We start from the raw sequence: 16,247 nt of genomic DNA, 5'->3' as shown, positions 1-16,247 counted from the left end.
AACAAGTAGATGTGGCGAGTATGAAAATATTTACTCTGGGTGAATAAAGTGGTGACCCGCATCTATATGAGTTTTGTGAGAATAAAGTACTTTTTCTATTCTCGTATGCATATTTTAGAACATAAATCAATTGTTTTAGTTAAATATGGAATGTTAAATTGATTCCAGGCATGACTTTCTTTTTTTAAAGAAAGCTCATCAGTATAAATTCCTGGAATCTCCTTTTTTTAATCCTTTCCATTCTTTAAAGGAGGTAATTGATACAGCATTACCTGCTTTTTGTTCAATTTCTGTTCCCCACAGCCACTACTCTGGTCCCACTTTATTATTCTCGTTAAATTGCCTCTTTACAATGAATCGTACTCCATTGTTTGCTTACAAATAGGTGTGCTGATTTTCTTAACATTGGTAGTACACTACAATCTCACTGAAGAGAGATTTTCATATCTGAGCCTGAATAGTGAGTATTACTGTACTGTTTACTGTGTTAACACAACCAAGCTCAAGCTGCTCGAAATCAGATGACATGGACAGCATCACCAGCCAATGTGACTGTATTGCCTCACAAAATGGATGAACTAAGCATTGATGGGAGATGAAATGTGATGCCTCTCTGGCTTAGATATTTAAGCGCCACATCATTAGGTCATTTTGTGACCTGACCTATTGGCATAATAGAGCAACTTCTCCTTTGTGAATGAGCACAGATGTGAAACACTGGCTGGTGAATTTGCACATCACTTGCAATTAAAAAGCCATTAATATATTTTATGTTGTTGTCCTTCAGACTCTTGGATACTAGTGTATGTGAGCCAGCTTCTGGCATTTAAACTTCTAAACTTGGCAGCATACGGGGGGGAACCAGCTTATCGCAGGCCTGCAAAATTGCTGCTGAGATAAAGGAGCTGTACTTGGCAATGTAAGTGCCAAAACCTGGTGCACAGACACCAGTCCCTGAGAATCCGATTAAAACAGTGCCATAAGAAAGCTGCATTGAGAACAGGATGTATAGTTGAACATTCTGCTACTACATTATAATGTTCCAGGCTCTCTCTCGTACTTGGGAGAGCAGGAACTTGGGGAACAGAAATCATTTGGAATGGAGTTTGAAGGTCACATAGGGTTATTAGTGGCTATTGTGTGAGAATGTAGTTACTGTTTATCCATCTTCTTCCTGCTCCCCCCAAAAAATTGCAATGGTGGGGTGTGGGGAGGCGGCAAGGTTGGAGAGAAGAAGAATGGCTGTTGTTCATTATTTTCAAATATGCATCCAATTAAAATGTGTACATGGCTCATTAGCTTTCTCCTGTGAAAGTTATGGCTGTTTTGAGTGCTCTGAAGTGGTCTTAATGCTTTTCACTATTTCATAACCTCATGTTGATTCCATTTGCATTGTTGATGCCTTAAAATTTAATGCAATTCTCAAATCTCGCCATCTGAGGCTGCAGAGGTGGCAGAAGAATAAATGTCATAATTGAAAAATTGCATTTTAAATGCTAATAAACTCCCATGACAAACGCAGATTAAAACTGACTCTCTGTCATTTAATTAATGGCTATTCTGAACTTTTAAACATTAATCACTATCTAAATTTGAAAATGTTTCAATCTGCATGATGATTTAGAATTAATGCTGTTCGTATATCGAAAGAGCAAGCAGGCAAATTAAATGAATAATCAGCCCGGTCTGTTTAATTTTTTAAACAGAAGAAGTATATATAGCATTTGAGTACTAACTTGGCACTCTCACTGGGGAATCAGGTTATCGGTTCAAGTCCAAAACCAGAGACTTGAGTACATAATTTAGGCTGAAATTTCAGCTCAGTATTGAGCAAGTCCTGCACTGCCAGGTGTGTGATGTCCTTTGGATGAGATGTTAAACTGAGACCCTGTCTGCTCTCTCAGGTGAATGTCAAAGGCCCTATGGGAATTTTCCCTGTACCCCGGCCAATAATTGCACCTCAATCAGCAGCACTTGAATTGATTATCTATTCATTCATCTCACTGCTGTTTGTTGGTCCTTGCTGTGAACAAATTGACTGTGTGTTTGCCTGCACTACAATAGTGATTAAACATCAAGAGAGCTTCATTAGCTGTGAAGCACTTTAGGACATCTTGAGGATGCAAAAAGTACTAGATAAAATGCAAGTTTTTTTGTTTTCTTTCTACATAAGCTATTCTGAATCTTTCCATCAGAATGTATTGGCGTTCTTACTGGGCCAAATAAAATTGTTTATAATCTTTCAGTATGAACCTTTGTGACAATGACATTATCGGATAATACGATTTATATCATTTCCATTAATTTATATTTTTTGTAGTTTTGAATGCATTATATTATTCTGTAGTGTTATGTGAGATCAGTAATTCTGTTACTCTTATGTGGAATGGCAAAAATATCATGGCACGTGACTTCTGATTGCATGCACTGTTAAAAGAGAAGTAAGACTTGCATTTGTATAGCACCTTGCACAACCTCAGGATGTCCCAAAGTGCTTACGGCCAATAATATTTCTGAAGTGTAGTCATTGTGTGTAAGAAACACAGCTGCCAATTCATGCATGATAAGCTCGCACAGACAGCAACGTGATAATTTTCCAGGTAATCTGGTTTTTAATGATGTTGAAGAATCTCTCTTTAATGGATATTATACCATCGGCATGAAACATTTTTATGAATGGAAAGCTAACTGGACATTAGTCAGATTTCAGTGTAAATAAATTAATTTTGTGTCTCAAACCAGGTGATTCATTTGCACAGTTCCGTTTTGCTGAAGAAAAGGAGTGGGAAGTAGAGGCTCCTTCCAGTAAACAGGTACATTTTTGCAAACTTGTCCAATAGAATTAATATGTTTTAGATTTTTAGCCTATTATAAATTACAACACAAGGGGAGCACGTTTGACACATTGTGTATGTGCAAGACCACTTTAGAAATATATACTCCAAAATCCCTTTTCCTTTCCCTTTCTCGTATACAAAAAAAGATTCGATAAATACCAACATGCGTTCAAATTATGACTCTACTTAGTTTTTATCCTAAATAACACGCAGGTTGCATTTAAGTCTTGCTATGCCATTTTACACATTCTCAAATTTTGAGCTATATCTTCCATTTTGGCGAAATAGGTTTGTGGTATAAACCTGGGGCTAACTATAAATCTTTTGAGCTTTACCTCACAGAAAGATAAGAAAGACAAATTATTATTGCTTGCTTTCCGCCCCCCCCCCCAATACGGTACTGATTTCTGAAAATTTGGACCTGATGACAGGATGTAGCTCAACATGAGACAGATTTGATCTGTCCACATTGTAGTGCAGAAATGTTTGTGTATGGGAGCCTTTATGGCACTTCAAAGGCTTGGCTATTTTCAAATTATTCATCAGATTTTTGTTCCAGTCCCTAATGCTGCAATACTGAAACTAATGGCAGTACTCCTACTGCTACCTTGGCAGCGATTGGTTAAGGGAGAGCAGCAAGATTGAACCAGGGACCATTCTGTTTTTGTGTGCCGCATACTGAGCAACTGACGAACTCGTGCTTAATCTACCTGTCCCCATTACGTAACTTTCCTCTGCTGCAGTGACGAGCAGTATTAATGCAGGTTATTTGGAAGTATCAAGGAGCCTATTGTTGATGCATCAAGCTTTGGCATAGAACATGGTTACCTTTACATTGAGCAAGCAGAGGTCAGTTCTGAAATGTTGCCCTCCCTTCTCCCTTTTCCTTCACCTTTGGTAAATTGGGAGCTCAGAATTTAAATCAGAGGTGGGTTTGTCCTTTATTGTCAGACGTTTATGCATGGCAAATGCTATATTTACTAGTAATGTGACGATGTTAAAGGTACATACCTTACATTTCAAAAAGGAGAATAGTGGCATTCCCTTCAGCTAAGTACAATGCCTCTGGTTTCAAAAGGGTGAAGGATGGGATGTTTAATTTCTTAGATGCGAAATGAACTGATTTTTACACTTTATAGAGACAATGTTGAAAACAGTTGACGTGGATCATCTGCTGAATCGTCAGCAGCACCTCCTCGACAGAATTTATTTCAGGCTGTCCCTGTGTGACTAAAGGCCTGCTTGAGGTCGATGCTGCCCAGTAGGATAGAAAGAAGTTAACATGTTCCCTGCACTGTAAGGGAAGGTAGTTGTGGGTGTCCAACCACAGTTTTAGCTTGTTTGTGCTGATGTTTCCTAGCCTTATTGGGTTTAATCCAAATTTCGGAATTACATTTTTTAGATGTCGTCACCTGCAAAATCAGAAGCTTCTTAAATATCAGGCAGAATACACTGTGCAGGATTTGGAAAGGTGCAAAGAGGCTGAAAAGGACCGCTCTTAGAAATGTAATAATGTCCATTTTACAGCAGGGGATGGGTGATGGGAGATGCGGTACTCATTTCATGCTGAAAGTTTGCCACCCATCACATTGGATCGAGCTGTTCAATAGCCAATCGGCCTATGCCCATTACATATGCAAATTAAGAATCCCAGCACTCGTTTCCCAAGACACTGTAAGGAACTAGTTGCAAATGGCCTGTGTGTGCTGGCATTTGGAGGGACCACCAGAGGTCACAATCAAAAGTAAGTTTAATTTTTTTTTTTACTTTATTCTGGAGCTCCACATTAAAACTATTCAGCTGGTCGCTGCCTCTCCCCGCCACACCACCCCCTCCAGATTGCCAAACCCCTGTGCACTTCTCTGGGGCCCTCAGCTTTGTCTGAATCTTGTTGGCACCTGTGTGAACAGCCTCTGAGGCCACAGATGGTGCTCATGGTTCACTGTGCTATCCTAATGAGGCCGGCAACCAATTTAGCATGGTTCTTCCGCCAGTTTCATTAGGCATACGATGAATCGGGATGATGCCCCGTTTTGGGTGCGATCCAATTGTAGGCCCAAGGGTTTCTCATGGCATTCTTGTTTGACTGCTTGGCTTCTCTTTGGTTGTCAAATTTGGAGGGTAACAAGTTAAGAAAGACAATTTCCTGTCAAGCTTTGAAGACAAGCAATCAGAGATATAACCCGCTCCTTTTACCAATAAAAAAAACTATAAAAACAATGAAATAAAAATGATGTTTATTCTAAAGCATTAACTTCTAGCAAATATATTCTTTAATTAAATGTTAATCACTGGACAAACACAACCGACTCCTTTTCTTTTAAGATTGAGAGCTATTCAGGAAAACTGTGACATTGCTGTTCTGTCTCTCATTTTGACGATGGACAGGGTGCAATTGTTTACAACTTGATAGACTATATTCAGGGACTTAAAAGGTAATTTGACAAACGTGCACATGTGGAAAGAGTTACAGCAGTGTATCTGAGCATGCTGCAGACCTATGCTCAAGTCTGTGTAAGCTTGAGTAAATATTAAGGAATTCAGAAGTTGGTGCTTTCCTGTATAATCTATTATCTCCTGTAAACACTTTAGCTGAGTTTATATAATGAAATCCTTTGAAATGTAGAATCATTATTGCACAGAAAGAGCCCATTTGGCCCATTGAGTCCATACTGGCTCTCTGTAGAACACACCCATCAGTCCCATTCTCTTGCTGTATTTGTGGTCTTAAAAGTATCATGAAAATATAATAATTTTCATAATATTATTGTGATTTATTGTAAAGATAGGTTAATAGTGGGGTTTGGATTAGTTTTTCTGTGTGATGTGTGTGTGGTGGATTTAATTGAGTTGGAGGTAGCTGGCCTGGAGCTTTTGAGTTATTTTAAAGGGAAGCTAGGTTTGAAATGTGTAAACGTGGCTGAAGTTTTAGAATGTAAGAAACATTTGCATTTTTAGATGAATTAGGTTAGTTTGAATTTCAAAGAGATGGTGAGATGTTACACCTAGCTGTAAAAAGCTAAGCTAAACAGTGTGTTTATTTTTCCCAAAGGTTACTGATGATATGAGTACTATGAAAGATTAATATTATGAGAAAAGTAAAGTTGCAAAGACATATTGGAACAATGGAATTTACATTAAAAAGGAAGAAACATATATAAAGGAGATGAGGTTATGTGTAAAGGGGAAGGCATTCTAAGATCTAACATAAGTGTGAAAAGCCTGCAGCCTCAATGCATCAAGTTGCTGTGTACAGAAACTGAAGCTAAGAAAGCTCAATGTGAATATCACTGTCCAGAGTATTGTGTGCTTTGCCTGGGTCTGTTGAAATCTATTTGTTTTACTGTTGCCTTAACAGAGGTGTAACTGGGAGTCAGATTAATTAGTCATTATAGTAGTAATTTATAGACCTATGTATGTGCTTAAAATCTTTTCTTTGATTAATAAATGTTTAACTTAGCTTTGTAAAAAACCTCTAAGCTTCGGTGGACTTATTACTACTGAATTCAAGGTACACATCTCAAAATAAAATACAAATTGCAAAAACAGTTGTGGCAGCTGTTTCATGTTTCGCTCTGGGATTTGAGCAGCTCGGTATTTACCATTCACTGTGCCATAAAAGTTTTATATTTTCACTACGCTATCATATGATGGTTTACAGAAATCATACAAAAGAAAATAATAGAAATACTTATATTAACTGAAAATCACAAAATATCAGAATTCACCCTTGAACTGACAAACTTTAAGGTAAGTCTAGGACAAGAAAGGCCATGAGAGAATTGAGTTCTATAATCTGATGACTCCTGTTACATTATTTACCACCCTGTTTCCCTCCAGACCAATTTGCTTAGTTTCTTGTGAAGGCTGATGTCACATGCTGGGATATGGTTCCAGAAACAGCAAAAGTTTTTGTATCTAGGCTGTGTGCAGAACGAGACAATTCTGGTTTTAGCCTGACTGAGCCTTCTGTTGATATCCACATGTGGACTTTCCAGGAAGGCCCATTAATCTCAGGAGTTGGGTTTTCACAATAGAGTCCTGATTACTTCCCTGGCTGAGAGCTTACCATGCATGTATCCCAGGCACTCCCTGAGTTGGACTACTCTTTGCTGCACCTCATGTTATACTTACCCGCAGAATCCATTTGGTGGACATTAGTAGTGTTTTAAATTCTGGTATTTAAGTTGATTACAAATACCAACCTGTCTTGCTTTTCAATTATGGGCTGGTTTTCCCTCATGAGGCAGGCAGTTCTTGTCAGGAAATTTCCCAACTCGCCAAACCTGCCTGAGTTTAAAGGGCCCCTATAAACCCAATTTTTGCTCTGGGAGGCGGGAGTGAAATAGATCCAGGCCCGCCGATACTGGAAGTAGGTCATAGGCTGCCCTGGAGGTGGGTGAGTCCCGAGGCGGCCTAGGTAGCAGTCCCATCTTGGTTCTCTGGAATTTTATCCCAGTTGTTTTAGAAGCTGTTAAAAGCTAATGCTTTTATTGGATTGGGCTCTCCACCAAGTCTCATGATGCATGTGAACTCAGACCAATAGAAGTATGAGCTCAGCATGGGGTTCTGTTTTGACAACTGAAGTGAATTTTTTGACTTTGCTTGACTGACATCTTTAAGTGGTTATAAGCGGTTCTTCCTGTGATCTCTTTGGTCAATGTCTTAATATTTATTTGGACAAGATTGAGAGGTGTGAAGTGTTTGAAGCCTCTGTTATTGACACTTTAATGGTCTGGCTGATTGACACCTTTATAGAGTTGTACAAACAACAGTTTTTTCTCAGAAGATTTGTGAATGAGCTTTCTTCTCTCAGCAGTTCCACACTTGCTGATGTTATTATGTGGCTCATTGGTTATATACATAATGCATACTGAAGAGTGCATGGGAGGGGCATGGGTAAGACCTTTTGAACTTACCTTTCAAAACATTCTCAAATCCAGACTATGGTTAAGGACTCCTCTGAGGGCCATAAACCATGAGTCATGGAGAAGCTGGATCCAACTCCACAAAATTTGTGGGGGCTGCTAGGAGATGCCTACCCTGGTAAAGGAGCTGGCCAGGTGAGGAGTGCAGCACCCTTATTCTGCATCACTGAAAATTGGGTGTGGGGGTGTGCGTAGGGAATAGGGTCAGGAATCCCGGAATTGGGCTCCGCCTGCCACCTTTAAAAAGCTCCAGAGTCGTACTGACTCTGTAGAAATCTGGGCCTATTCTTAATATGTTCAAAATTAAAGGACACCTGGTTTCAACTGGAAAACAATATTGTACCGCTTCTCTCATAGAGCCAAATTTAATTTCTATTCAAATAAAGCTTTGGAAATATTGTAATGCATATTTACTCCCTGCTTGGTTAGTTATAGTTCTGTTGTGCATTTCAGATATCACCCTTGTTTGTGGACTGCCAATCCCTGGCTCAGGCCCTTCAGGAACTCCCACTCTACCTTAGACTGAATGTGGAAGCTGAGTTGGTACAGGTAGGATTCCTTTATTAAACCTGCCCACGAGGCAGAAAGGTTTACTGAGAATTTTGCTGGTAGCCAGATTTCAAGCATTTAAGTCTGTTGCTAGGAGATGCTCAAGCTCAGTGATAAATGTCCTCCCAGCCATCTCTTCCCACAGGAGAAGTTCAAGCACAGTGATAAATGTCTTCCCCAGCCATTCCCACAAGCAATGAAGCTGAATTGAGTAACTCAGCCATATGATAAGATAGAACTTGCATTTCATTGCTCTGTGGGGCTGTGTGTTCAAATGGTGTAAGAGAAATATTTGTATTTGAATAGTTAGTTTTATGATGCTTTATTGCTATATGGAGCTTCACAAAATGCTGCTGAATTTGCTGTTTACTGTGAAAATCCAAATGGATAACAAAGATCATGAGCTCAGATTTTGTGTATCTGATGGTGTGAAGCTGAATGGTTTGTACCTTTCAGTTTATGTCTGAATTTGTGGTTGGAAAATAAATTAATTGTAATTAGATAATTGAAGGAGAGTTATGGAATATTGCAGCACAAAAGGCACTATCCAATTAATTGTACCCCCCTGCTCTTTTCCCCATAGCTGCTAAATGTTTCCTCATCAAGTTTTTATCTGGTTCCCTTTTGAAAGTGACAATTGAACCTACTTCCACCATTCCAGATCATCATATCTCAGTGTGTAATGTTTTTCCTCATGTTGCCTATGGTTCTTTTGTAAATTAACTTGAATCTGTATTTTCTGGCTCCTGACCCTTCTACTGCAAACAGTTTTACTTATTTACTCTATCATAAACACTTCATGATTTTGAACATCTCTTCTTCTTAACCTCGTCTGTTCTGAAGAGAATATTCCAAGTTTCTCTAGTTTTCCACATAACCAAAGCCCTACTCCATTGTTACCATTCTAGTAACTCTCCTCTGCACCCCCTCCAAGGCCTCGACATTCTTCCCAAAGTGTGGTGTGCAGAATTGGCCACAATATTCCAGTTGGGACCTAGTCTTTTATAGAGGTTTGGCATGACTACTTGCTTTTGCGTTCTAAGCTTCTGTTTATAAAGTCATGGATCCCATGTGCCATGTCAATACCCTCCTCAGCTTGTCATGCCAACTTCAAAGAATATGTGCATGTACGCTCCCCGGGCTCTCTGTTCCTGCCGTATTACCCTCTCCATTACTTTTATCAGAGAGCTTTAGGCAAACATGATTCACCTTTAACAAACCTGTGCTGGATTTTGTTCAGTAACCCACATTTTTTTCCAGCGCCAGTTAACTTTGTGCCGTATTATTGTCTCAAAGTCTCCCCCACAACTGGTGCTGGCTGAGTCCCCTTTTTTGAACAGGGATGTAACATTTGTAATCCTCCAGTCCTCTGCCATCACCCCCCCACCGCCCCCGGCCCCCCCCCCCCCCCCCCCCCCCCCCCCCCCCCCCCCCCCACCTGTAAAGAAGATTGAAAGATTGTTGGCAAGAGTCTCCACATTGCCCACCCTTCCTTCTCTCAGACCTCCGGGATGTCTCCCGCCTGGCTCAGGTAACTCCTGTACTTTTAAGTTCTTCCAACGTTTTAAGTATCTCCTCCCTTATTTAAGGCGGTTGGAATGTGAAGAATGAAAGAAACATTTATAAGTGAAAAATACTTGAATCTCAAGAATAAAAGCTTGAGAAATTGCAGTCCTCCAACACTTTATATGTAGCTCTTTTTCAGATTTCTAAGTTGTTCACAAACAAATACTTATTCACATTGGCAAATTCAGTCCGTGCAGTCAACTTTAATTTTTTTGTATCCTTCCTATTTAGATAACACCCCCTGCTGAACTACCTCAGGTGACACTGAAGAGTGTGCATGATGGTCCAAGCAAATTTAGCCAATTTAGAGCTCAAGCAACAGGTCCCTCTGTGGCTGTGCATACCATCCCAGGCAGCTCTGTGTCTGAGGATCCAGGCAAAGATACCTTCAACCTCACGCTCACCCCAGTGACACAAGCACCCAAGGGTGCTCCTCCGGTACCGCAGCAAGCACCAGACAAGCTAGACGAAGAGCTGGATTTTTTACTTCAACTAGAAACGCCTGTTGGCAAAAGTAATGATGTTTCCTTAAAGGGAACTCAGGATGTAGAAGCTCTCTGTGATCCTGAAACAGCAAATACTTCAACCGGTAAGAGGAATCATTCATTTGAAGCTTTTTTTTTTGTTTTAAGTGCTGGGAATAACTGAAGTTGACCTTCTGGTAAAGTAGCTTAATTTCTTCTGTGTGAATATACATAAATGGTACACTTGTATCCAATATAGTATGTTTTCTACAGCACTTGCTAATATGCTAAATTACATTAACTAATTTAATGTAACATGACTGAACATATCTTAGATATAGACAAATCGTCATTGTTAGATTTTATGACGTTAGAGTTGCTGCCTCCTGACATAAATTCAATTTATAAAGAAACACCTAGTTTAAGTACAATTTTACCACTTTAAAGCTACAACTGTCCTTTTCTTTGAGTGAGCTGTTACTTGGCACATACTTAATAGTGCATGTTAATCTCAACATGGAGGTCAGGTCGCCTGTATATTGCCAGTGAGCGCTGAAGCTAGTTTGTATTTAATATGTGCACCTCTTGTTGCAGTCACATTATTATTTCTTTGCTGTTAAACAGACTCGTCTGGTGCCAAAGTGATAGATAATACAAATTCACAACCAGCAGAAACAGCGAAGAAGCTTGACCCTGAGGAGGAACTGGAAGATTGGTTAGATAGCATGATATCGTAATATTGCCATTACAGTCTTGCAAGTATATGAACGAGGACTAAAAACACATTGACCCTAAACACAACGTGGCGTTATCTTTTCTGCACACAGTATGCAGTGGAACAAGAGCGGCTACAGTATGTATTTCAACAGTGTTCCATTGCTGGAGTGTTAGAGAAATATTAACAAATGTGTCTAAACAGTATATATCAGGGTTTATGCTTACACCTTGCTTGTGAAATTCTGGTTGAATGGCTTAGGTTCAGCAACCAAATTCTAATTCTAGTTGTATGTGAAAGGCGATTGCTGAGACAAGATGTAATAAAAACTGTAAAATCCATTAATAAAATGACCTGTTGCCGAGATTTTTATTTGGTTCTTTTTTCGTGTAAAGTGTTACGTTACACATTAAGCAAGCTGCTCATTTTAAGAGCTTTGTTCTGCCGCTGTAAAATATCTCTGGTGCATTTCAGGTCATCATAATTAAAGTAGATTTTTAAAAAATAATTTTTTTTACATAGCCCAGTTTCAGCAACCTTGAGTCTACTTTCACTTCAATGGCCAAATATTTTCCTTTCTATTCCATCCCATCCAATGTTTATGCTGTGCCTTTGAACCAATAGCAGCAGTCACAGAGCAAATTGTAGAATGATATGCTGTCAGTAGTCATTTTCAGGGAAAAAAAAAATCAGATATGATCTTGTAAAAAGGTACATTATTGAATTTCATTCGCTTTATTTCAAAACTGTGCATCACATCGCAAACAGTCAGCACTGACCAGTTCATTTCTCTTAAATGCTGAATGATTTGAAATTGAAGCTTTTAGGTTGTGATTACTTTTTGTTTGAAGGAAAGGGGTACAAGGAAGCACACAGCCAATGCACAAGTAATATTAAGTATTACAGAATTTCACAAAATTAAATGTCATATCCAGCGACAACTTTATAAGTTATCAGCTCAGCTGCTGCTGTGACAAGCACAATGAGATCAGGCTTAAGGTCATACATACAATAAGACTCAACATTGTGAACAAAGAGAACACATTCTAAGAAAGCTTTTCTGAAGAGCATGAACTAGAAAACAGAACATACATAGTGTTGCATAGCTTCGCTACAGGTAAGGCACATTTTTTTCCAATGTTTTCTTGCAGTTTGTAACCCTTGCTTTACTGTGGATCCATCTATTCACTTAATCAAGTGCCACAGAGAAAGTTAACTTAAAATATCTTCATAACACTTCCAATTCTGATGCATATTACGGTTTGGGTACTTAAAAGCTGAATGTCACTGCGTTTTAAGACAGTTGTATTTTCAACACCTTTCACATTTATTCTCATTTTGCCTCGGAATTGTAAATACCCGCTCACTCGATTTTTTTTTTTTCTCTCCATTATATACGCATGCCAAGTTCCATGTGTAGGTTAATTCAAGAAATGTTTTCATTTAGCCAAGCTGATCTTCATACTGTTTGCGGAAACAGTCTCCAGCAGGGAAAAAATCCCAACAGCGCTCTTGATACATCTTCCATACAAAAGACTCCTTAAATTGATGGACAGAAAGTTATGATCAAAATTATTTTATGCATATGGGCATAGATAGACAATTTTGTACTGTTTTACCTTGCCCTTTCATTCCCTTGGCTCTCAGTGGCAGCATTGTTGATACTGAGTGAGTCAGAAGCATCATCCCACTCCAGAATTGGGGACATAATCTGGACCAGCGGTGGGGAACCTTTTTCTTATCATAGGGCATTCACACGTTGATAAAATCACACATAAAAATCAACAGTGTGGGTGGAGCTTTAGTACATAAACCTGCATTGTCAACTTGTAATCTGCTGATTTGAGCCCTTCCCACAGAACAGCAACTATAGTCAAAGACTATGGTTGGAATTTTCCAGACCCTCACACCAGTGGCATCTTCCGGTCCCGCCGATGTGAGTGAAGATTTCAATGGCTTGCTGGCCCTGCCACAGGGTAACCGGGCAATGTTTCTCAGCTTTCCTGGTGTCATTCTTTTGTTTAAATTAGATGGCAAGTTTCCCAGTCCAAAAATCTTAACACTGTCCCAAAGTTCACCCAGGACTTAGTCGTTTTCATGCACCATTCGTGGTCAGTTACAGACACAACCGGGCAGGCGTGCTGTCATAATATGATGGATTTGTACAGACTTCACTAAAAGTAGCGACTGAGACAACAACAGAAATAAACAAAGTCATTCAGGCAATAGAAAGATCTAGTACTGTATTCAGACTCTCCACAAAACATCTGAGCTCATGTTAATTTTTAGAAATCTTGCTGTGGGCTGGAAGAAATTGAGCAATGGGCTGGATCCGGCCCACAGGCCACAGGTTCCCCACCCCTCAGCTACACTGATCCTTCCTGTGCAGTACTGAGGATGTGCTGTATGGTCAAAGGTGCTGTCTTTTGGATGAGATATTAAGCAAAGGTTCAAATCACACCACAGCAGCTGGTGGAATTTAATTTCAGTTAAGAAATCTGGAATGGTCTCAGTAATGATGACCATAAAACTCTCATCAATTGTTGTAAAAATCCAACGGATTCACTAATGCCCTTTAGGGATGGAAATCTGCCATCCTTACCCAGTCTGGTCTACGTGTAACTCATAATCCACAGCAATGTGATTGACTCTTAACTGCCCTCTGAAATGGGCTAGTAAGCCACTCAGTTCAAGGGCAATTAGGGTATGGGCAACAAATGCTGGTCTTGCCAGTGACATCCACATCCCATGAAAGAATAAAGAAAAACTGTCTATCCCAGTGGAAGCAAAAGATCCCATGGCACTACATGAAGAGCAGGAGAGTTCACCTGCTGCCCTGGCCAACATTTATCGGTTCTGCTGATGTTAGTTAAGGGATATCGTTTATTTATCTCATTGCTGTTGTGGGACCTTGCTGTGTGTAAAATGACTACCCTGTTTGCCTACTTTTCAAAATAAGCGATTGCAGTGTTTTGGGAGACTTTGAGGAAATGAGGGGCACTATAAAAGTTATATTTGAAAATAAAAATAGGTTATTGAGTGTTTCCCACTCTTGATCCACACTTTTGCAGCATTACAACGTATTCTGCATTTAGAGTTTGTGCTTTTTGTTACATCAGAATTTACGATGTACCATGCCCATGATTCATGCACCCCTCCCAATATAGGCTATCGTTACAAAAAGGACTCTATTGTACAAACATGAGTAATATTGATTAGAAACGTGCATGTTGTTCAACCATTGGGCTATTACAATTGGTCTTCACTTGACAGCTGTTAATTGATACTTCACAGCAGAAATTCTGACCAATTCCCCTAGACTTATAGATTTGGACATCTATATCTATGGACAGGATTTGCGGGTCATCAGGCGGGCGTGGTGGGCTGGCCTGGGAAACGGCCCACCGCCCACGATCGGCCCCCGGCCGCAAATGGCACGCGGAGAAGCTCAGCGCTACTGCGGCGGGGGCAGGAGGAGAGTGGGCGCTGAGGTCGGCACAGGTGCAAGGGAGCACACAGTGAAAACTCCCTGCGGCAGAGAGCTGCCTCAGGGAGCTGGGGTATTTTAAACCAATGCATAACATTTTTAAAATTCCAGAAAAAAGTCAGAATCACTCAACATGTAGATTTGAAAAATTCTGCCCCCAAAATTTTTATTTTCTTAGGTTTAATTATGGAAACCTCAACCCGCCTGTATTGTCAGAGGCGCTGTCTTTTGGATGAGATATTAAACAAGGGTTCAAATCACACCACAGCAGCTGGTGGAATTTAATTTCAGCGAAAAATACAGGTTAGTTTCTTGATTACTGACCTTAATAGGCTTCTTAACTCTCGCGCGCGCCCGCTGACTGAAATATCACATGAGTATGCGATAACATCAGGACGCTCGCCTGATTTCATTGCAAGCTATTTCACGCTTGGACATGTCGGGCACGCGTCCATACGCTGAGCGGAAAATTCTGCGGTATATCTATACATTCAGAGGTGTTCTGTTGGATCAAGGCTAAGGTCAGCTAAATCTGAATAAAATTGATGCAATGGAAGCTGTAATCCAATGTCATAATGCAGATAATGTAATCTTTTGTTACTCATCCATACCTCTGGACTTGACTATTCTTATACACTCTTGGCCAGCCTCCCACTTTCTAACCTTATTAAACTAAACTTATTAAATCATCCAAAATTCTGCTGCCCATGTCTCAACTCGCACCAAGTCCATTCACCCACCACTCTTTGCTCACTGATATACATTGTCTCCAGGTTAAAGAATGCCTTGATTTTAAAGTTCGCACCCTTGTTTCCCAATCCTTCCATGGTCTCAACCTACCTATAATCTCCTTCAACCCTACACCCCTTTGAGATATCTGTGCTCTCCTAATTCTGGCGTCCTGAGTGTCCCAAATTTAATCGCTCCACCATTGGAGGCTGTGCCCTAAGCTCTGGAATTTCCTCCTTCCATCTCTCTTCCTCCCTTTCCTCCTTTACAATGCTCCTTAAAACCAACCTCTTTGACCAAGCTTATGGTCATCTGCCCCAATGTCTCCTTAGCCTCGTGGTGTCAAATTTTATTTGTTCATCTGTGTCTGGGATGTTTTATTATGTTAAATGCACTATTTCAATAAATGTTGGTAACATAAACCAGGATTCAGGAAAACTCTCCTACTCATTACTCTATCTATCTTTTGATAAATATGACATTGTGGTTCTGGAGAAATGGCCAATGAAGGTGGTGGTATGGTTGCTGTGATGTGTAAATAAAGAAAGATCTAGAGGCCTTCTTCATTTTGCACTGAAAGACATATTTCACACAGCACAAACCCTCTTAACCATTCCCTCAAGCTCTGTTGACTGTGTTTTGGTACTCAGTTGAGATTAGTCCCAAGCTAAAAATTGACTAGTGTTGGGTCCTGGAGTTTCGTAAGAGGTCAAAGTAGGAAACATGTTAATGTCACAACGTAAAGTTCTTCTAGAAATTTCTTAGCATATGTTTTTCCTAGAACAAACCAACATTGGCCAAGTTTTTGTGGAAAGCATGTTCATGTTTAAAGAATGATGGAGAACATTTCAAGGTAGGTAAACACGTAATCTAACTCACTCACACGGACCATAAAGTTGGTCTGGAAAATAGGAGCACTAGCTGAGGGAGAGAAAGGCACACTGCCGAATATAGGAAGAACATAAATAGAAG

General features: G+C 39.9%; 2 protein-coding genes across 3 annotated transcripts in view; one reads left to right on the top strand and one right to left on the bottom strand.

Annotated features, from left to right (window-relative positions):
• The window catches only part of aven (apoptosis, caspase activation inhibitor), an 87,602-nt gene extending 76,179 nt beyond the window's left edge, over positions 1–11,423 (top strand). The window contains exons 3-6 of the mRNA XM_041215108.1: positions 2,743–2,813; positions 8,219–8,314; positions 10,112–10,469; positions 10,969–11,423. Coding sequence (XP_041071042.1) covers positions 2,743–2,813; positions 8,219–8,314; positions 10,112–10,469; positions 10,969–11,081 — 638 coding nt within the window. The 3' untranslated portion in view covers positions 11,082–11,423. The remainder of the gene's footprint in view (positions 1–2,742; positions 2,814–8,218; positions 8,315–10,111; positions 10,470–10,968) is intronic.
• A 355-nt stretch (positions 11,424–11,778) lies between these two features.
• Positions 11,779–16,247, bottom strand: part of ryr3 (ryanodine receptor 3) — a 349,432-nt gene continuing 344,963 nt past the window's right edge. For both annotated transcript variants that reach the window (XM_041214540.1, XM_041214541.1), the window contains one exon: positions 11,779–12,598. In XM_041214540.1, coding sequence (XP_041070474.1) covers positions 12,503–12,598 — 96 coding nt within the window. In that variant the 3' untranslated portion in view covers positions 11,779–12,502. The remainder of the gene's footprint in view (positions 12,599–16,247) is intronic.

The sequence above is a fragment of the Carcharodon carcharias genome, chromosome 20 (assembly GCF_017639515.1).
Source record: "Carcharodon carcharias isolate sCarCar2 chromosome 20, sCarCar2.pri, whole genome shotgun sequence".
In the NCBI taxonomy this organism is placed as follows: Eukaryota; Metazoa; Chordata; class Chondrichthyes; order Lamniformes; family Lamnidae; genus Carcharodon; species Carcharodon carcharias.
This window is presented reverse-complemented; position numbering and strand designations above follow the sequence as displayed.